The following is a 15,023-nucleotide window of genomic DNA, read 5'->3' as shown; positions in this document are numbered from 1 at the left end:
CATGACAATTCAGGTCATTGTAATATGCAATTTAGTAATCTAATCTCACCATTTTTGACTAAGTTATTGCTTCTGACATTCTTTATTACAAAAATTAACACCTAATAAAGCAAGGAGAGTGGCAGGCTGGAGATGAGAAAGGAAGGCAACAAGAGAAACAAGGGGATGCATGACAACAGGATGGAAGCCTATTCAAAGGGAAGACGGGGAGAGCAAGGAAGAGAGTGAAGCATAAACCAAAAGTAAATGAAACTTCATAATCAAGTGAAGGAGAACAAGAAAAGGTGGATGTCTCAGTGTTATATTGCACTCCTGTGGTTCTAATGCCTCAGTGCCATCCACAGGGTATTGTTCCTCAGGATTTGCATTTGAATGCAGTGCATATGCATTTACAAAATTCATGTGCAAGCCAGTGTACAGAATTCACATTTGAGCCAGTGTACATTCAGTTTAACAGCTGCTCCTGGCAAGCTGTGGAGGTGGCTTTCACAGCAAGCCTGTGAGCATTGCCGGCCTTAGTGACTTGCTGCCCTTTCCCCTAGGTACAATATACTGCTGGGGGCTTTCTAGAGAAGAACAGAGACACCTTGCCAGCCAACATCCGTGGGCTCTTCATCAACAGTGTGACCCCCTTGCTCAGTCTGCTGTTCACAGGCAAGTCCCTCTGCTATGATAGGGTATCCCACATGAATCAAGGCCCACCTTGGCAAGAGTTAAGTGTGGGGATGAGTCTCAGTGTGCTATGAATGTGTTTCACAGCTGGCAGCCCCTGGAGACTCTGAGAAGGCTGCAGCCTGGGGTAGGTCTGCTGGCATATACTGAGCTGTCGGAGCTGTTTGTCGTCCCCCCCAGAAAGCAAGGCAGGTTGTATCCTCTTCCAGAGAATTAGCCACTGCTCAGATGTCTTCCCTCAGATCAGATAGCCCATCTTTTCCAGAGTCAGTACAGGACTGTTTCCACTGGCTCTTTCCATATGCTCTGTCTTGTCTAGAAATGAAGCTGGACAAGGTCATAGCTTCTAGCTGTTCACACTGAAAACAGAGTGCTGTAAGGCCATGAGCATAGAGATTATCCTTTTCAAACATATTATGTTTTTCAGGTACAACTTGTTAAAAAAACTCTGAGGGCGTACATTATTTTTTTCCCACCACTACACTCCCTTTTTCCAGTTATTGATACGCCCCCAGAGTCTCCAAGGCTGAAAGTAAAGGGAGTAAAAGTAAACATTTACAGAAAAGTCAGGTGCATGCTTCCTTGGAATTTGTCTGTCTGAACACAGTGCTTCTGCTTTTTTTTTTTTTTTTCCTGTCCTGTTCAGTCCATGTCACTTTCTGGGATTTACAAGTAACTGATGAATTTAATTTCTATTCTCCACTGTGTTTTTTAGCTCTTCTGCTCAGGAGTATCTTTCTTCATTACCACTTCCACACTGTTACCAAGATAACTTAGTCTAGTCCCAACTCTTTGAAAGTTCATGAACAGCAGAGATAGCCTGTTCTCAGATTGGTTGTCCAGTCCTGGGCAGCTGGCTCTAGGTGGCCCTGCTGAGCAAAGGGTTGGCCCAGATGACCTCCAGAGGTCCCTTCCAACCTCAACCATTCTGTGATTTTATGATTCACATGAGACTGTTGCATCAAGGGTGTGCAAGAGTGTCATTAGATCCTTCATTAAATTCAACTTCTCTGAATTTTTCATCTTGTCACTGAATTAGTTTTAAGCTATCTGACTTGATACAACCTCCTGTCTTTACTGCTGTAAATGAGCTTCCCTTTTGCAATCTGTACTTTTTTTCTGCATTGTTAGATGCCTGTTGATGATACTTCTTTTGAAGGTCATTTACAGTTGTTCAATAACCTGATTGCCTTGTCTTCTCAGTGGTAGAAAATAATATTGCCTGCATTGAATGCTTCATATTGTTTAGTCTAGAGAAGAGGATTGTTTAGCCTAGAGAAGAGGAGGCTGAGGGGAGACCTTATCGCTCTCTACAACTACCTGAAAGGAGGGTGTAGTGAGGTGGGTGTTAGTCTCTTCTCCCATGTAGTTAGCAATACAACGAGAGGAAATGGGCTCAAGCTGTGCCAGGGGAGGTTTAGGTTGGAAATTAGGAAAAATTTCTTCACAGAAATGGTAGTCAAGCATTGGAACAGGCTGCCCAGAGAGGTGGTGGAGTCACCATCCCTGGAAGTGTTCAAAAAATGGGTAGATGTGGCACTTCGGGACATGGTTTAGTCTAGTCTACCCTTGATTGGTTTAGTGTGGACTTGGTAGTGTAGGTTAATGGTTGGACTGGATGATCTTGAAGGTCTTTTCCAACCTAAACGATTCTATGATTCTATATATTTGCATTTTCTTCTCCCTTTCTTTAGCTCTTTCCTTGTATTTCCACATGGTGAAACCTAATGCCCTTCTGTGATTCAGTATTTGTAGGGAGACTTGTGTATGAAGTGATTGAATGTTTAGACATGGTTGATTGCAAGCAAAGGTACAAAACTAACTATTGTCTCTGTTCTTCCAGCCACTGTCTCCAGGACAGGGACATTGATGCCTCATGTGAAAGCCAAGGTATTGCACTTCAGGTCCACATGGCAATTGATAAATGATGGCATAGTTACCTGATATTTATTATTTGAGAAACTGGCTGAAAATGAGAGCAGACAAATTGGTTGAAAATAAGAGCAGACAGCAATCTGCTTGCAACAATTTCTCCTTTGTTTTTTTCTGGGTTTTCTGCTTGCTTCTGCTGATATGTTTAACTTGTCTTCCCTCCCCTGAAATCCATTCTCTCCCCTTTTTGCATCTGCCTTCCAGCAGAGCTCTTTGGATGGCAATCAAGCGCTTTCTTTCAGGGGTGATCTTTTGTTTGGGTCTGGTTTCAGGTCATACCAGGAGCAGCTGATAAGTTCAACAGCACACGAAAACAGTCTGCCGGAGCTCAGTTCCGGGTAAAGTATTGCTGCCCTGCAGTGCCCCTTGAGATTAGTGCAGTGAAATTTTAGTGAGAGCTTCCAGGCTGCTAAACACAGTTAAAGCATCCTGCATGTAGAGGGGTTTTTTTCTGGGTGTCAAGCACAGCTGATCATGGTGGGTATGAGCCGGTTGTTATCAGAGCCTCAGAAATTGCTGAGGGGTGGGAAAACAGTTCTTGCTGCAGGATATTGCATGCTGGGCTCTGGCAGTGCTTTGGCTTGCTGGGCTATTGATCTTTCTCTGCCTTCACCAGCATTCCCTGATGGTGCTCATGGAGAGGATGTATTCTTCCAGCCCGCACTTTGTGCGCTGTATAAAGCCCAACAGCCAGAAGCAGCCAGGTATGGTGGACAACCAGGTGCTGCTGCTGCAGGTGAGGAAAAGCAGTGTCCTTTACAGGTACTTTTACCACATCTCAGTGGGGTGGACAGACCCCATCAAAAGGCTTTGGAGATAGCTGGAAGCTGACTGGTCTGAGTCTCCTCTTGCAAGAGAAAGAGTAGGCACACTTTCTATGCATGTAAAGGTTCTGCGTACTTGGTTGTTTTTGTGACACAGGCTGCTAGGTCCAGGTTTTGCAATCTTAGTTCTTTCCCATTTCTTTTTCATTAATGCAATGAGATCTGCTTGTCACACACTAGGATTCATCTTTGCATATCCTGGGTGGGGACTGGTACAGACAGTACTCCAGAAAAAATGATGCTTCCCAGAGGAGACTGTTCTCACCCATCAGCCAGGGCAACTCTGAATAGGAGTCAAGATGGGATCGCTTTGATAGGAGCTGAAATATGCTGATATGTCTGTCTTTGGATATTGTGCCAGGTCTGAGATCCAGATGCTTTAAAGAATACTAAAAATGAGCAGAAGAGTTCAGAAAGCTCTGTGGCCTGTTTAATGTATATAAGAAAGGATAGGATTAAGAGGGAAGTTCATCTGTGCCTCAGAGTACTTCTTTGTCCAGATTTGGAAGTAAAAGGCTATCCTCTAAGGGTCAGCAGCAAAGCAGTACCCATGGCTGGAAGGTGAAATTATTTCAGTCATTGGTTTTTATGGTTTACAACTTTTAACTGAGAGGGGTTAATCATCAGAGTTACAGGATGTGGTAAATCCAGTCTTTAACCAAGGAAGCATTTTAGAAAGGAACTTTTTGTTTGAACTAGGGAAGTTTAGGGCTGAATGAAGGCATTTCTGGCTGCAGAGAAACAAACCACATGTCCTAATGATCCATTTCTGTTTGATTCTCTGATCCTCTTTGTGGTGCTGCTTCAGCTCCGGTACAATGGACTGCTGGAGACAATCCGTATCCGAAGAAATGGTTTCTCCTGGAGACCCTCATTTAAGGAATTTGCTGAAAGGTTTGTTAAAACCTCTGAATGTTCCTTGTTAGATATTGTTAGGGAAGCGACCCAGGTAACCAGATATGGACAAGGAGTGAAACAGCTTCTTTAAAGTTCATGTGCCTGAGATCATGGGCTCATTTGCTGTGGGAGGCTGAGTGGGAAAGACAGTGATTTATTGCTGTTTGTTGTGAGCATGACATGGATCAGCTCAGCACATCAAGGATGTGGCTCTTACCTTGCTGTATTGGTTTGTTTTTCACAGATATGGAATTCTTCTAGTTAAACCAGATGTTTCCCTCACAAAAGAAAGGTAGGAACCCTTCCTTTGTTATGTGCAATCCAGTTTGTTCTTCAGAGAATTTTGCTCTCAGAGTAGCGTAGCAAACTGAGTAAAAGGGACAAAGGGAGGATGGTTTTTTGTGGTGATGGGGAACACAAATCCCTAGGCAAGGACAGTTAGTGTTTAAAAAGCATTTGGTACAATGATGAATGAAATCTTTCTTGAATTGCTATGTAGCGATTCAAGTCAATTACTATAAAGCCTTGCTATTCTGTGGAATGAGAACTGGCCAATGTACTCAATTTAGGGAGTCGCAATAGTGGTCAAGGGACACCTTCAATTCATACATTGAATTCAGTATGGCAGGGGCTCAGCACAGTTGCCAGGTGCCTCTCCAGGCTTTTTCCTGATGGCCTCATGGAGAAGAAGAAGATAAACACAATGCTGAGTGAGCAGCCAGCACTGAATATCTTCTGTGCTAGAAAGGATGTTTCTGGTCCAAGAATTTTTTATGTGTACAGGCATAACATACCCCCAGCACTTTAAGAACCTGACTGTTCCTTACATACATAAATATCCCTCCAGCTCTGCGGTCTTACTCTGTCAGCTTTTTACTTCCTACATCTAGGGCAGCAACTCCCCACCTCTTCTTTTCCACTTTCCCAGTCCCTCCTTCCTGCCATGGTCAATTGTGACTGATAGTGAAAATGAAGCAGGTAGGGCGGTCAGCTGATTTTTTTTTTTTTGTCTTTTAAGAAAAACATTTGAATGTTCTCCTGGAAAAGTTGTCTCCTGGCAGTAGCTCCTCCAGCCTTCACAGAGCTTCCTTGAAGTTACTGATGATACTGAATTAATAAGAATTGCAAACCCAATTGAGACCCAAGTCAAGAGAGAATCTTATGGATGAGAGAAAGATGATGGTAGACAGGCTTCACAGTGTGTTTTCAGACAGAAAAATCAGGATACTTTTTGAGAAAAGAATTACTTTGGATATAGATTATGGCACAGCGGAAGATGGCTGAGATAGAAGGAAAACCACTTCTGCTTTGCTATGTGGGATACTAGCAAAAAGTGCAACTATGGTTTCGCAGCCTGGATTTGCAGGCAGAGGGAGGCAGCTGTCTGTGTGGTACAGCTAGAGTATTGCTTTCAGTTCCAGGTGTTGGTGAATCTTTCAGAGTGACACATATTTTATCACTGGAGTCTGCAAAATGAAACTGGAATTGGAGAACAGACTTTCTTCTGGAAGTCTTGCAGTGCTAAACTTGCAACTTGTGTGCTCCAAAGAGCTTGGAAATGAAATGAGGAAACAGTTCTGAGAATAAAATAGGCTCTGCAGAATTGCCTGCCAGGGAGTTGAAGGAAATCTGCCTCTAGGAAACCCGTTTGCTGATGTTCCTGAATGTGATCCTCCTGAATATGATCCTCAAGGAGCACTACAGATTGACAGCCAGTTACTGAATGTGATCGGGTGATAGGGGACAGAGAATGTAATGCAAAATCATTGAGACACTTTCTCCCCCTTTATGCATCTAAAACCACTGGCTGCATGGTGTTCACTTTGGGTGGAAAATTATTTATTTCACTTTTTTCCTCTCTTTCAGCTGCTTGGAGATACTGCAAAGTACAGAGCTGACAGGCTGGATATGTGGGTAGGTGTGGATCACTGTTGCTGGGAATGAGGGGCCTGAACTGCAGAGACTTTATACATGTAGACTGTTATCTGGTTCTCTTCAGGGAGAACTTTGTGGCTGTGGGAAAGGCCTGTTCAAAGGATGATTGGATGCAAGTTTAGACAAACTGTTTTTCACTGCTTCTTTCTTTCCCCAACTTCTCAGGAAGTCACGACTTTTCTTTAAATATTGGCACCAGGAACAGCTGGCAAAGTATGTGGAGCGACTGGAAAGAGCAGCAGTTGTCATACAGAAAGGTGAGCACTGGGGCAGAAGAATCCCTCAACTCTGATCTCAGACCAAGGCAAGGAAAAACTTTTCTCCAGTCCCTGCTCCACTGTTGCACCTTTGCAGATGACAGAAAGGCAGGCAGACGCCATGTCCATGTCAAGGCCCTGTGGAGTCAGAGTGCTTATTGCAGATGCCCACCTCCTCAGTGCTCATCCTCAGTCAGGAAGAGCCATCAGTGTGAGCCTTGGAAAGGGAAAGCACATGTGCAGGATAACTGAACTGAGCAGGGCAAGCATATGATTTGGCTGCATCCCAGGATCTGAGTAACCGTCCTTTGGAGCCAGGGCTTGTTTGTGAGTGGTGTTGAACTGAGGAGAGGGAAAAGAAGATGAGTGAAGCAGATTTTGTTCTTTCTTTCAGAGACAGGCAGAAGGGAAGAAGTTTTGTTTTGGTGTGGGGTTTTTTTCTTTCTTTTCCAGGTAGCATCTGCTCTGGCAGCCTGTTTCTCCAGAGCAGGCACTGTGGGCAGTTTGGTACTTCCTTCTGCACAGGCTCCATGAAGACTGTGCAACCAGGAGGAGAAGGCTGTCATCCTGCCTGGTCCCTCTCTGTTGTACTTCTCTTCTGTACGGGTTGTTGCACTGCTGAAGCATCTGAGCAGCTTCCAGCTATGCACCATACAGTATGACAAACATCAGACTGTCACATGCTGTGCCTTGTTGTCATCCGTGGGGAAGGTGTGTGGGTAGTGGGAAATGAGGGAGTGAGGCTTTCAGTTCATGTCTTTAGTACCTGGTAGAGTAGGCAGGATACTGCAATGTCTCTAAAGCTCCTGGTGAATCCAGTGATGGCTGCTTATGGGAAAGGTTATCATGTGGGCTGACACCAAGGAAATTCCGTCTCCTGCATGGAAGAGCTTTGCTTTTACTGAGTAGTGTCTGAAGGGTGGGGACATAGACGGTTAACAGAGGCCCTTCTGTGAGACTTTGGCTTTTAGATAAGCTAAGTGTCTTGGCATTGAGAACTTAGATCTGTAATTTGATTTTTTTTAAATCTGTGATCTGGCAGCTTAGAAAGCAGAAATAGTTCTCACATGGTTTTGACTGCCTGCTCAAGTAGAGTCTGCATTGCTCTTTATTAATGTGATTGAAGTGTCAAGGGCTTTGCACTGGATGAAGGAATATCACCCAGTGTGCTTCTCCCAGGGAGTGACAAAGGCACGATAAGCACTTTTTTTCTAACCACAGCTTTTCTCTGAACAGTTTTCAGGGGATTCAGATACAGGAAGAGTTACCTAAAACTGGTGGCTGAGCTGAGAGCTCAGGCACAGCGGCTACAGGAGGAGGCAGAGCGAGAAAGAAGCCGGCAGCTGGCAGCGGAAGCAGAGGCTCGGAGTGAGTTGCTCCCACTCCCACTGCCCCTGTGCGTGGCCACTCGTGCGATGATCACCTCAAAGTGCTGTAAGCTCCAGGTGATGGTGGCCTGCCCTCGGCTCTGCTGGGGCTGGGGGCTCCAATGATGCAGTGGGCAGGGAGGTGCCAACGTTTCTGCCATTTGAAAATGTGGCTTTCTCTGTGAGGAGCAGAAGCAGCATGGTGAAGGTCATTTGCCTGGCTGTGTTGGGAGGAGTGTGAAGCTGTGTCTTTCCCACACACTCTGTGCAGCAGAGCCTGTTCCTATCCTGGGCACGTGGAGGATGGGTCTCATGGGTCTTGGATGCTAGATTTCATCTACTTCTTTCCTCTTGTTGCAGAAAGAATCTCCCTTCCAGTCCCCATGCCACGAAAGAGGCACCCTCAGCCTTGTCCCCATCCTCCTGATAAGCCATCACAGCCACCAGTGCCACGGCCACGCAGCAAACTAACAGAGGTAGCAATATTGGCTCTGCTTGGGGCCCCTTAGCCAGGTGTGCTGTTTCCCTGTTCCTTCCACCTTCTGCATGCACATGTTCTCCTGCATGTGGTCCCAGGAGAACATTGCCATTCTTGTTATGAGAAGTGAGAGTAGTCCTTTCCTACTGTGGTTAGTTAAAAAGTGTGGTCAGGAACTTTGAGGAACTGAAAGCAGCATTTGATAGTTTGCAACTGATCTTGTCTTAAGGGACTCAGGAATGGGATCACTACCAAAGTGATCCCTTCAAAGGTCCCCTGCCTTTGACCTTGCTTTCATGCCTACTTTCCCCCTCTCCCCACTTTCAGTTCACTCCTTTTGATAACTTCTTGGACCCTTCTGCGCCTCGCCCTGTTCTGGGGACAGAGGAACAGACTGGAGAAGAGGCAAAAATGAGGAGACTCAAGAGAGGAGCAACTCTCCGCTGGTTCAAAGAGACGCAGGCCCAGAAGGTCATGCAGGATGATGGGGCCTTTCCAAGCTGGCTTCATGGAATGATCAGCCGGAGGTGAGTATGCTGGACACAGTGGCTGCAGCTTGGGCTGTGGCAGGCAGGCAGAAGCTGCTGTGTCCTTAGGAGGACTGCGTAGGTTGAATTTGCCAGGATTTGCCTCCTTAAGGAACAGGTGACCTGCATAACTTTTCACTTCTAGGCTGTGAGCTTCAAACCCTTAGGCAGAAGCTTGGAACTCCCCATCACAGGATGAAAATGTTGAAAGTTTACATGGGTCCAGGGAAACACTGTGGAAACTCACCGGAAACAAGTCCACTGTGGGTTCCTAAATATAGAATCCTGTGCAGGGAAAGGAGGCTTGGAAAGTACTTGGAGAGGAAATACATGCATGTGTTTACCCTGTTGTGGTCCATTTGCAGAGACATGATATGGAATGAAGATGGACTTTTGGTCTGACTCATTATGACTGTTCTCATATCTCAGTTCTCAGTTCAGAAGTACCTCGCACTTCACTCTTTTGGCTGAGCCAAGCACTACTTTCCAAGCAGTGTGATAATCAGAGAAATACTGATTATGCCAGTGATCACATAGGAGCAAGACAATGAGGTTAGCAGGTAGACATCAGAATTTCTGGCTGTAGTCTCCCCTGTGTGCAAATTAGTCTATGGTACTGCATGCTTGCTAACTGCCAGTGTCCCTTATTTGGTGGGATTTGTGTGTGGGCATTGCTGCCAAGCGTGCCTGTCATCTGAACACCCTTATCATCTTGTTCCAGTTTGTAACTTTTTTCTGTTAAAGCTGCAAGTCTCCTTTAGTCTTGTTAGATCACAAGTTCCTGGATTTTGTCAGCTTATCAGTGTGAACATTACTCAGCTACATTATACAGCACGTTAGCTTAATAAAGGACACTACAGTAGCTGACAACTCCCTGGTAGCTGCATTTTTTTTTTCTTTTTTTAAGGTAATTAACAGGTCCCCCACCTGCATTAATGCTTTTGTCCACAGATCCAAGAATACAGGAGAGGGACTAGTGCCTGGAAGACAAAACTGTCTGAATTCGAATATAGGCTAGCCATGAGCACTTCACAATGAAGGACATAGCAGATCCTTCCCAAAGACAGTGAAGATTAGATACTTTTGAAGTGGTGCTTCCTATTGCTGGATTTAAGTCTCCATACAGCAGTGTAAGCTCAGCCTCATGTAACACAGCAGCCAGAGCAATCCCAAACTGCACTGGTGATTTGCAGTCACCTTTAGCCTCAAGCAGGGCGTATGACAAGCACAAAGCAGTGCTTTGTCTATTGGGCAGAGAGGGGGAAGACGTCCTTCCAGCAGGAAGTTTAGAGAGCCAGGCTGGTGTAATCCAAGTTGGTGTTTTTCCAAGGCACTGGGCTTACCTTGTGCTGAGCACCACTACCCCACAGTATCCTGACTTCTTCCGTCAGCCCTGGAACATGAGAAATGCATTTGTGCACAGCCTCCTCATCTCAGTGATGCTGGAAAGCAACTGTTGCACTAATCAGACTGCAGGAGCAGGTTTGGAGCAGCTCTGCTTGGAGAGGGTCTGGCTGAGAGTGTTGTGCTTCCTCAGCCTGCTAATGCCTCCTTGTACCAGCAGGCTTGAGCCTGGAAGCCTCTAGCTAGGAACACATGGGGCAGATGCTGGCCTTCCTGTGGACTGGGAGCACTACCATGGCAGCACATGAGATAGGACGGGAATCCCTGCACAGAGGCAGCTGCTCACTGTCTGCTGAAAAACTCTCTCCTGCTTCCAGGGAAGCTGAAAACTTGCTGACTGACAAGCCTTTGGGTTGCTTCCTTGTTCGGATCAGCCAGAGCCGACCGGGCTATACCTTGACGTACAGGTAGGTAATAAGCCTTGCAGAGAAGGAAAAAGAAGGTTCTAAACTGAGAAATGCATGGCTGGAGGAGTTAACCTCCTCCACGGACAAGTCCAGAGAGGATAATGCTCAGCCTCTCCTGTTGCGGGTGCCTCAGACAGTTTGGAGTAGAAGACAGGACACTGCGGAGTCTGCCTCTTGCCAAAAACTAGATCTACTTGTGGGTGGGGTGCTGCGGCTCCAAGGGTGCAGGTCCTGCTTGGGCTGTGCTATATGGTTGAGTGGGCAAACCAAGTTGGAAGAAGCATTGACTGGAGCAGAGGAGATGAGTCTAGAGTGAGTCTAGAGGAGGGCCTGAGGAGAGGCAATCAGAGTGCTACAAGGGCATAGTCTTTGTACAGCCTCAGGAAAGGGGTAGGGCAGAGTTTTAACATGGACAACAGGCATGGAAGGTGGTACAGTCTGCTGGGGTTTGCTTATGGCTGCTGGGTTTCTCCTGACACTGACTTTGGGGAAATTGCTGCTCCTCCAGCTCCTGCTAGCACAGGGTATGACACTCCAGCATGGTGCATCCTCTGCATTTTTGTGATATATGTTACTGTGGCTCCTGATCACATCTGGCCTGTTAGGACAACAAGTGCAGAAGGCAATGACTGGGTCCCAGAGAGACGTTGCGGCCCCATGTCATGACTATTTCTGTCTGTCCATTTCCCCAGGGGTGAAGGCCGCTGCAGACACTACATGATCGAGATGCAGCCCAATGCACGCTATGTCATCCTGGGGGAAGACCGGGCTCACGCCTCGCTCACTGAACTGATTTGGTATCACCAGACCGTGGGCATCCAGCCCTTCATGGAGATACTGACCGTTCCCTGCGGGCAGGTGAATGTCAAGGATCTGCAGCCAGAAAAAGGGATGGGGCATGAACTGTGCCCTGAGCAGACAGAGTCACTGCAGCAGCATCTCTCTTTTGTGTTCCTATTGGGAGTATCCTATTCTGGCCAAGCAGCTTGGCCTCTTCTGCATGCACCCGAAAATGCTACTAGCTGGGCACTAGGGAGTCCTGGGGTGGGGGAGAGGCCCTGGTGGGTGCATGACATGCCCCTACCCCTGAGTGTCAGCAGTGGTCACAGCTGGGTATTGCTCTTTGTTGTGCTATTGGGGCTGTGTGGAGGGTCTGCAAGCCACTGCTGAATCCGTTCTTCCCTCCCTCAGAAAAGTAGTGAGAGTTTAGATTACGAAGATCCAGAGTGCCTGGGGCTGGGTCCACCAGCAGCCAAGGGGGAAACCCCTCCAGAGGAGCAGCTCCGCGCCTCCAGTCCTTCCACCAGCGAACCTACTCTGCAGTCAGGAGCAGCCACAGTTCGCAGATGCATGTGGTTCAGGAGGACCAAGAACTGCCAAAACCAACAAAGCCTGGACAAGAGTAGTACAAAGCCAAGTTCAGGCAAGGAGAGAGGCAGCCAGCGAGCCTTCCCTCGCCTTCATGCTTCAATACGTCTGGCAATGCAGGAAATCCAGCAGGTGAGCTGGGGCATATCCTGTGCCAAGCCTTGCCACCCATGGCCACTATGTGACATGTGGAACTGCCCTACCCAGGGTCAGGAGAGAGGCTTCCACAGGTAGCACTCGGTTTCCTAGCTCCTGGGTCACAGGTTTTATTTGGTGGTCTTGGGTCAAGATTGTGTTCATTGGAGGTGCCAGGCTGGGGGAGACCCTCGGAGGGGCTTGCTGAGATGCCCAAAGAAAAGTCCACAACAGAAGTGGCTGTGATGTGGCCAGCGTCCCAGCCAGTACTCTCCTAATGCTGTCTCTCTGCTTCTCACTGCAGTTCTCTTCCACTCCCTTGAACACTTCTGGACAGATGCTGTCAAGCTCTCAGTCAGCACTGAGGATGTAGAGCCCAAGTGACACGGTAAGAGGAGACAGCACACAAGAGGGCAGACAGCAATTGCAGCTTCCCCGAGAAATGGAGGAGCAAAGGGGCTCTTCCCTTCCTGCTCCACCTGGAGTATCTCTTGGCCACCAACTACCTCAAAATAGAGCAGGAAAAACAGAGGGCAGTGACCAGCTTCCATTCCAGGACTGCAAAGAGACCAGGAAAATGGGAAAAATCGGCATAAGGTTGGGTTCCCAGAACCTGTGGTACACAGTGTGCTTGCAGTACAATAAGAAGGCTGCTGGAGGGAGCTCACAGTTTGTTAGAGGCCTGGGGCTGGAAGGATGAGTACTATCAGAAAGCATATCTGCATGCTACAATAGTCAGCTGCAGTGGCTTAACGTTGTGGAAAGAGGGACATATCAGAAGTGGGTGCTGGGCAGAGACCCCTGTGGGGAGGCAGGGGCAATGAGCCAAAGGCAAGGCTGAGAACGTAAGAAAAGGCAGCAGTCTGTGAGGACTTTAAACAAGGTCTCAGCAGCTGGAAACACAGCTGGTTACTGAGGCTGTAATATACTGGGTGGGTTACAGGAATATATGGAGTGGGCGAGGAAGGGCCATGTGACACAGCTGGCTATGCCCAATGCATTAATTGTCTAAAGCATCTAGTGGATGAGCAGCTCCCCTGTGCAGCCAGTGGGTAAATCCCTGTCCCATTCAGTTGCTGAAGGCAGGATGAGGCAGTAGTGGTGCTGTTGCACGCCTCTGGAAAGATCTGAAACCTTGCAGCCTTGCGCCAGGATTGCCGAGTTCCCTGCACGGTTCCGCTCCCAGGAATTCATGTTGGAGCAAAGCTCTTTAGCTGGGGCCTGTCTTGTCTTCCTTTTGATGGCTGAGAAAATCCTCTCCCTGAAGTGTTTGACTCAATTGCTTCATTCCTGCACGTGGGTATTGATGTACCCAGGGGTTGCTCCTTGTGTCTGAGGTTAGGCAGAAGAAAGGCAAAATGTGTGGGATCTGCATAGATGACTGCACGTGTGTTGTACTGGGATTGGTGAATGGAGCCCTCTCTTTATGTCCTTCACTGAGTTGTGTTTCTTTACTTTCTTGCAGGTCAAATTGGCTCAGTCTTATCCTCTTCCAGTGCTGCTGGGCCTTGACTAATTGGGTGAACGTATCCAGATATACAGCAGACTTCTGACTTTTCTTTTTCGTTTTTTTTTGTTTGTTTGTTTTTGCTGCACCCAGCTGGCCCTGTGCCTTTAGACAGGACTGCTGCAGAAATGAACTTTAGTCAGCACTCAGCCAGTCTCAGTGGCTGAGACTGCAGTATCTGGACCAGTCTCATCCTGGCAGAGGGAAGAGGATGGGAACAATCACAGTCTGCACAGATCCACAGTGCCTGACAGTCTTCATGTCAATACTTCAGCGTGCCTGGAGACACCTTGCCTCGCACTGTTAATAGTCACAAACTGGATATGTCCCAACAATGTGTTCTCTCACAGATACCTGTACTGATTTCCTACCTGTTTCTGTTCAAATGCTCTGTCTCTGTTTTGGTCCTGTGTATCCACTGCTCTGAGTGCCAAGGGAAGCTGGGTTTGGGCTTGGGAAGTAAGGAATGAAACCGATGTGTCCTTTTTTTGAGTGCAGGAGCACTTGAACAGGAGCTGAGACAAGAGGCAAGAAGATCTTTCTGCAGAGGGAATTCCCTGCCATTGCATCAGTGTGCTGGCACACTGCTCCCCAGTCCTTAGCCAGAGGTCAAGTCATGGAATTACTGGCAACACCCTCTTGTTCATCCTGGTTGGAATCACAAGTCTGGGCTGGACAACATCATACAACATCCTGTCTATGCTGAGAGTAGAGGGCTTGCAACATACAGGACCATGCTACTTGTTCTGTATTTTCTATGTCTTAAATCTCTTTTCTTCCTATAAGGAGAAGCTCAGCATTTTCTTTATTTCTGTTACCTGCAGTCAGTTCAGCCATGGACTGCAAATGGAGGAGAACAGCTAACACCTCTGAGGGTAGACACAGGATCATGTGAAGTATCTCAGTGGAGAAGCTGAAAGCTTGTGGGCCAGTCATCTTACTGTACAACTACCACCTCTAACAGTGCTCTCCTCCCATGCCAGCCTAATCTCCTGTGTATGCCATAGGCAAGACCTCCCCTTTGCAGCCTGCACCAAGCTCCCTCTGGCTCAGAGCTTCCCTGGCAGATCTCCCGCACTGCCCACCCCGCTTCACTCCTCCCTGGGAGGCACAAGTGCGGCTGAGTCCAGGTTGCATAGGCTGGTGCTGTGGCCAGAGAAACTTACTAATGTAATATGGGACGCTTGTGGCAGTGTCTTAGTGCTGCCTTTAGCCATGGGACTGTTTTTCTTCCTTCCCCTGTGCTCTCTGGAGCAGTAGTGCTGAGCTGCACTGGGTCACAAGGAAGCACTGCTGGGGACCAGACAGGGAAG

The 15,023-nt window shown here is 47.5% G+C and overlaps 1 protein-coding gene across 1 annotated transcript in view; it reads left to right on the top strand.

Moving 5' to 3' along the window:
- Positions 1-13,719, top strand: part of LOC104026858 (myosin-IIIb) — a 28,178-nt gene extending 14,459 nt beyond the window's left edge. Inside the window, exons 15-26 of the mRNA XM_075726367.1 lie at positions 543-677; positions 2,877-2,942; positions 3,221-3,340; positions 4,237-4,377; positions 5,216-5,303; positions 6,426-6,517; positions 6,615-6,728; positions 8,690-8,889; positions 10,611-10,700; positions 11,393-11,558; positions 11,892-12,200; positions 13,669-13,719. Of these exons, the coding sequence (XP_075582482.1) occupies positions 543-677; positions 2,877-2,942; positions 3,221-3,340; positions 4,237-4,377; positions 5,216-5,303; positions 6,426-6,517; positions 6,615-6,728; positions 8,690-8,889; positions 10,611-10,700; positions 11,393-11,558; positions 11,892-12,200; positions 13,669-13,719 (1,572 nt within the window). The remainder of the gene's footprint in view (positions 1-542; positions 678-2,876; positions 2,943-3,220; positions 3,341-4,236; positions 4,378-5,215; positions 5,304-6,425; positions 6,518-6,614; positions 6,729-8,689; positions 8,890-10,610; positions 10,701-11,392; positions 11,559-11,891; positions 12,201-13,668) is intronic.
- The last annotated feature ends 1,304 nt before the right edge of the window (positions 13,720-15,023 follow it).

Source organism: Pelecanus crispus, chromosome Z (assembly GCF_030463565.1).
Source record: "Pelecanus crispus isolate bPelCri1 chromosome Z, bPelCri1.pri, whole genome shotgun sequence".
In the NCBI taxonomy this organism is placed as follows: Eukaryota; Metazoa; Chordata; class Aves; order Pelecaniformes; family Pelecanidae; genus Pelecanus; species Pelecanus crispus.
The sequence above is the reverse complement of the archived record's forward strand: the minus strand, read 5'-3'. Positions and strand labels throughout refer to the sequence as shown.